The following is a 5853-nucleotide window of genomic DNA, read 5'->3' as shown; positions in this document are numbered from 1 at the left end:
CGACGGGGCGCCGCGGTCCTGGAAGGTGGAGCAGGGTGTGGTGGTTTTTAGCGCACGTCTTGCACTTGTCTCCACTGCGGCAGTCCTTGCCCGAGTGGGCGTGAGCCAGGCAGTTCGAGCAGTATTTATGCAACAACACTGCTCGTAGCCTCTTCTCGCCGCTCATGCGCAGGAATGTTCGGCAACTCTTCAACGGGTGGACTCCTGGGCACACTCGGCACTTGAACGAGGAACTCCTACCTCGTGCCGGTGTGCTATCGGCTTTGCGGCTTGCCCGGGACTGCGCGGAATGTTTGGGTGCCATGGCTATACTCCGGAAGATGACTGTGATGGAAGAAAAGAGTCAAGGAAGGATTAGTACAGTGTTGGCACGGATTGTCAACGATTCGAAAAGGGAGCTTTCGGAACTGCTTAGGAACTACGGATACTATTGCTGGATTAAGCGGATTCTTAGGGATCGGAGCCTACGCGAGGGTAGGTGGAAGGGACTTCCGAATCCATAGGCAGCAGAACCACCTTCGTGATCGGTCGCTTGATAAGGCCGCAGGCGGTGAGTAAGTCTACCACGCGAACCTTTTCATCGGGTCCCGGATACGTGCTCTGAACACGGCCGAGACGCCATTCGTGAGAGGGGATGTTTTCCTTCTTGATCACTACGAGGTCTCCAACCTCGAGGTCCCTTGTCGGATGCTGCCATTTGTTGCGCTTGTGCAACTCTCGCAGGTACTCTGTCTTCCAGCGCGAACAAAATTGCTGGTTGAGAGCCTTGAGGTGTTGCCAGCGGTTTAGGATGGAAGAGGCGCTCGCCTGAATTTCGGGCTCTGCCACGGATAGTAGCGGCCCACCAATCAGAAAATGACCTGGGCTCAAAGCCAACGGGTCCGTTGGGTCCTCAGACATTGGAGAGAAAGGTCGCGAACTCCTCTAATGTGTATTTGGAAGTACACATCGACCGTTGGAAAAGAGCCTTGAAGCTCTTCACACCCGCTTCCCATAAGCCCCCCATATGTGGGGCCCCTGGAGGGATGAATCGCCACGTGAGCCCCTGCTGGCTGTACACCGCGGAGGTCCGAGTGCGGAGGGCCTCGAGAAGGTCCACAGCCAGAGAGCGGGATGCGCCGACAAAATTCCTCCCGTTGTCGGAGTGGACTTCGTGGGGACAGCCTCGTCTCGCGACGAACCGGGCGAAGGCGGCTAGGAAAGTGTCGGTGGACAAGTCGGACGTAGCCTCCAAATGGATGGCCTTCGTGGTAAAACAAACGAAAACGCACACATACCCCTTGGAGATGCGACAGGCGCGTCCTGTGAAACTTTTCACGTCGAACGGCCCGGCGAAGTCGACTCCGGTGTATGTGAACGGCCGCGAAAATGTAACTCGTGAGGAAGGAAGGTCGCCCATTAATTGGGTTTGGAGTCGCTTGCGATGGATGACGCAGACCTTACAGGAGTGGATTACAGCCCTCACGACGTGACGTAGTCGAGGGATCCAGTATGTTGCCCGGAGAAGGCGGATGACCAGCTGGTTCCCACCATGTAGGGATACGTGATGGGTGAATCGAACCAGCAGGCGAACCAGGAGGCATGCGGGTGGCAACAGGATTGGATGCCGCTCGTTGTAGGTCATGGATGCCGAGGCTCGGACCCGGCCACATGCCCGCATGACTCCGTTCTGGTCCAGGAACGGATTGAGGTTCTGAAGAGAGCTCGTAGTCGGAAGTGGCTGCTTGTTTACAAGACAGCGATGCTCCGCCGTATAATGGAAGCGTTGGGTCGTGATGGTGACAGCTTGGAGAGCTGCAGCGACCTCTTTATTGTCTAGCTCTGTGGATACGTGGACTGGCGCTGCTTGCCCTCTGACGCGCTGGCCGAACCGCCGAACGTAGGCGATCACGCGCAGAGCGCGTCCGAATTCGGAAAATCGGCTGAGAATGTCCGAGGCGGTGTCAGTGGCGTGGTGAACCTTGACGGCTCGTTTCTCCAAGTCGGTCTCAAGGATTGAGCCTCGTGGACAAGGCCACTCCGACTGCGGACCACGCAGCCACGCAGGGCCATGCCACCACATGTCATTGCCGACCAGTTCAGTGGGTCCGAGCCCTCGACTGGCGAGGTCGGCCGGGTTGTCCTCGGATCGGACGTGGCTCCATCGTTCGCGGGGCCAACAGCGAGTGATTTTGGCGACTCGATTCCCTACAAAAGTGGTCCAATCACATGCCGGCCTGTTCAACCAGGCCAAAAGTACACCTGGCTGGCGTCGAGCGGCATTTGAGGAAGGATGGCCACGGAGAGTTCTGTCAGAAGGACAGCTCCGCACAGCTCGAGTCGAGGCAACGAGACTGTTTTCACGGGGGCAACGCGGGTTTTTGCTGTGAGAAGGGTACACACAATGCCCTGCGGACGCTCAACTCGGACGCAAATCGCTGCCCCATAGGCACGTTGAGACGCGTCGCAGAACCCATGAATCTGTACCTTGGCCATCGGACAGACGTGTAACCACCGCGGAATGCGGATCCCTTGGATGGCCGGAAAGCTTTTCAGGAATGTCTCCCAGGCTTGAGACAGATCGTTAGAAAGGACGTCATCCCATCCTAACTCTCTCAACCAAATCTCCTGCATAAATATTTTCGCTTGGACGACGAAGGGGGCAAGCCATCCCGCTGGATCAAAGAGCTGCGCGATCTGGGACAGCACATTGCGCTTCGTGCAGGATTTTCGCTCGTTTAAGGCGGGAGGCGAAAAGAAGAACTCGTCGGCACTGGCTTGCCATCGGATTCCCAACGTCTTAGCGATGCTACTCTCTTCCAGCTCTAGGAAGTCAGCGCGGAGTAAGTGGTCGACTGGAATGTCGCGCAGGACGCCCTTATGGTTAGCTGTCCACTTTCGGAGCGGAAACCCTGCAGAGTCGAGTGCTTCGCGTAGTTCAGCAATGGCGGAAATTGCCTGAGACTGAGAGTGAGCACCAGCGAGCACGTCGTCCACGTACATGTCGCTCTCCAGGATGACGCTTGCCATCGGCAGCTGTGGACGCACCTCTTGTGCGAGTTGCTTGATGACGCGGAGGGCGAGGTACGGTGCGCAGTTGACTCCGAAAGTGACAGTGGTGAGCTCGTAGTCACACACGTCCCCGTTACGGTCGCGAAACAGTATTCGCTGATAGGGCGTGTGTTGGGAAGCCACTTGGATTTGCCGATACATCTTGTTGATGTCGGCATTGAAAACGTAGCGAAAGACGCGCCACCTCAAAATTTGCATGGTCAAGTCAGACTGAAGGACTGGCCCAGCATGCAACGTGTCGTTGAGGCTTTTCCCGTTGGAAGACGGGCTGGAGGCGTTGAAGACTACGCGCAATTTGGTTGTGGTGCTGTCGGGTTTAAACACGGCGTGATGTGGCAGGTAGAAATGGCCGGAATCATGACTAGGTGTAACCGCTGTCATGTGGCCGAGCTCTAAATATTCCTGAATGACGGAGTCGTACTGCTTCTTGAGCGGCAAGTTCCGCTGCAGCCGCTGCTCGTTTCTAAGGAACTGGGCCTTGGCCGCGCTTCTGGAGTGGCTTAGCTCGACTTTTTCTGGACACTTGAAAGGGAGAGTAACCACGTATCTCCCATCGGGGGTTCGTTTAGTGGTCTGGAGGAAGTTTTCCTCGCACACTGAATCGGACTCGCTCGTCGGTCTCCCCGGAAGGTCCTCCACCTCCCAGAATTTGGTGAGAAGCTTCTCGAGTCGGACATCCGAATTAAACGAGAGCTTCGTGGTGAAGGCGGAAACCGTCCGAGCCGAGTCAGCTGATACCGGACCGGATAGGACCCATCCGAAGATGGTCTCTTGTCCCAGCAGCGAGCCACAAATGGCAGACTGGAAGCCGCTCAACAGGATAGCAGGAAGGATGTCAGCGCCTAGAAGCACATCAATCTGCGAGCTTCGGTGGAAGGAAGGGTCTGCCAATTGGAGGTTTGGAAGGTTCTCCAAGAAGTGCTGCGGTATCGGATATGAAGGAAGGTTGCCTGCTAATTGAGGCAGAACATATGCCGTGGTCTCGATCTTGAGGCCCGGCCTGGAGGCGGCCCCGATCATGAAGTGGCAACGCTTTTGCGCCTCAGCCGCTACGGTTTGGTTTAAACCCGCGACTTGTTCCTGGATAGCTTCGAACGGTGGCTTAATGATGTTAAAGAGGCGTTCAGTGATGAACGTCGCTTCGGAGCCTGAGTCGATCAGAGCGCGGGCACGGAAATTGGTCCCCAGGTGGCAAATATTAATGACTGCTGTGCCCAGAAGAACGGTATTTGTGCTGGAAGAGAAATAGCTCTGTACGTTGGGCTGAGAATCGGACGAGCTGGGGGTTTGGGCGGATGTCGAAGCTGCCATGTTGGACGGAGGCGCGGAACGATGCAGAAGCGTGTGATGCCTGGCTCCACAAGTGGAACAATTGTGGCTGCTTGAGCAGTCGCGAAGCTGATGGCCTCTTGCGAAGCAATTTAGGCACAGCTGTTTTGTCTTGATGCAATTGGAACGTGCATCAGCGGACATGTTGAGAAAGCGCGGACATAGTCGGATCGGGTGATTCTCCTTGGAACAGAGATCACACGTCCTCTTCTTCGGACTCACTTGGTTCTTGAAAGAAAGAACCTTGTTCGGCACCGAACTGCCGTGCGACCGGAATGGATTGGATCGGCTGCAAGAAGTGGATGGATTCTGGCTGCCTTGGGAGGGTGGCGGATTCGTAGCCACTCGGGAAGTGGAAGGGTCGCTCTCAATAGCTTCGAGCGTCAAATAGCGCTGAGTAAGGAAGGAGTCGATTTCCTTCCAGGGCGGCACTTCCTTCTTGTCCGTCACGGACGCTTCCCATAAGGCGCGGCTTAGCTTCGGCAACTTTGAAGCGCAGATAGTTACAAGCAGACTATCCCAATTGTCCGTGCAAACGTTGGAGACCGCTAGCGCATTTAGGACTCCCTGCATCGTACTTTGAAGTTCCTTCAAAGCCCGACTGCATTCGGAAGTTACGCGGGGCAAGAAGAGGAGAATGTTAATTTGGTTGGTCACCAGAAGCCGATTGTTCTCATATCGGCTGCGGAGAGCCAACCAGGCGGACTCGAAACCGTCATTCGTGAGGGGGGACTTTTCTACAATGGCCTTTGGGTCGCCCCTGGTCTTCTCGGTGAGGTAGTATAACTTCTCTACCGGAGATAATTTTGGATTGTTTATCACGACCGCGGTGAACAGATCCCGGAATGTGGGCCAGCGGACGTAGTCCCCTGCGAAAACCTCAATATTGACGGGAGGCAGTCGACAGCCGCCCTGTTGGACTGGCTGTGCGGGAGGAAGGACTGCGGAGGGGGCCAGCTGGGCATTGAGGTCGCTGAGACACTGCTCAAATACCCCATAGCATTCGCCATATGTTTCCCGGATGTCCGCTTGGATTTCTGGATCCTCGTCAGCCATCACCGCGGAACAGGCCTTGTATTCGGCCTCGACGTCCGTCCACATGCTGAGGATTTGGCTCGGCGGACCTCGGACAGAGGGGCGGATGGGGCGGAAGTGATACGCTCTGCCAGGTGGGATAGTCGGCCAATGGCGGCTACCAACTTGGTCCGAGCGGCAGAGGTGGCGGATTGAGCCATTGTGGTGAAGTGGCGAGAGCTGACGGGACTAGTGATGCAGCCTTTCGGATCCTGTTTAGTCACCGATGGAACCTTAAGGGTCACCGGAGACGGGAATAGGACCGATTTGGTCCTTGTAGCAGGGCTGCTACTGGCTGCTCTCGGAGTGAGGGATGCCTTGATTGGCTGTGTCGGAGTAGTTCCGGAGGCGGACGAGGTGCGTAGCCGGTTGGACGAGGTCACAGGCAAAAGTTGTTTG

The 5853-nt window shown here is 56.2% G+C and overlaps 2 protein-coding genes across 2 annotated transcripts; both read right to left on the bottom strand.

Moving 5' to 3' along the window:
- Nucleotides 1–450: 450 nt before the first annotated feature.
- Nucleotides 451–2062, bottom strand: LOC121404199. The gene is made up of 2 exons (XM_041593433.1): nucleotides 1061–2062; nucleotides 451–924 (listed from the first exon to the last, which is right to left on the bottom strand). Exons 1-2 carry the CDS (start codon nucleotides 2060–2062, stop codon nucleotides 451–453), a joined length of 1476 nt encoding a protein of 491 aa, XP_041449367.1.
- A 158-nt stretch (nucleotides 2063–2220) lies between these two features.
- LOC121404198 lies at nucleotides 2221–5481 on the bottom strand. The gene is made up of 2 exons (XM_041593432.1): nucleotides 5374–5481; nucleotides 2221–4152 (listed from the first exon to the last, which is right to left on the bottom strand). Exons 1-2 carry the CDS (start codon nucleotides 5479–5481, stop codon nucleotides 2221–2223), a joined length of 2040 nt encoding a protein of 679 aa, XP_041449366.1.
- Between the last annotated feature and the right edge of the window lie 372 nt (nucleotides 5482–5853).

The sequence above is a fragment of the Drosophila obscura genome, unplaced genomic scaffold (assembly GCF_018151105.1).
Source record: "Drosophila obscura isolate BZ-5 IFL unplaced genomic scaffold, ASM1815110v1 contig_188, whole genome shotgun sequence".
In the NCBI taxonomy this organism is placed as follows: Eukaryota; Metazoa; Arthropoda; class Insecta; order Diptera; family Drosophilidae; genus Drosophila; species Drosophila obscura.
The sequence above is the reverse complement of the archived record's forward strand: the minus strand, read 5'-3'. Positions and strand labels throughout refer to the sequence as shown.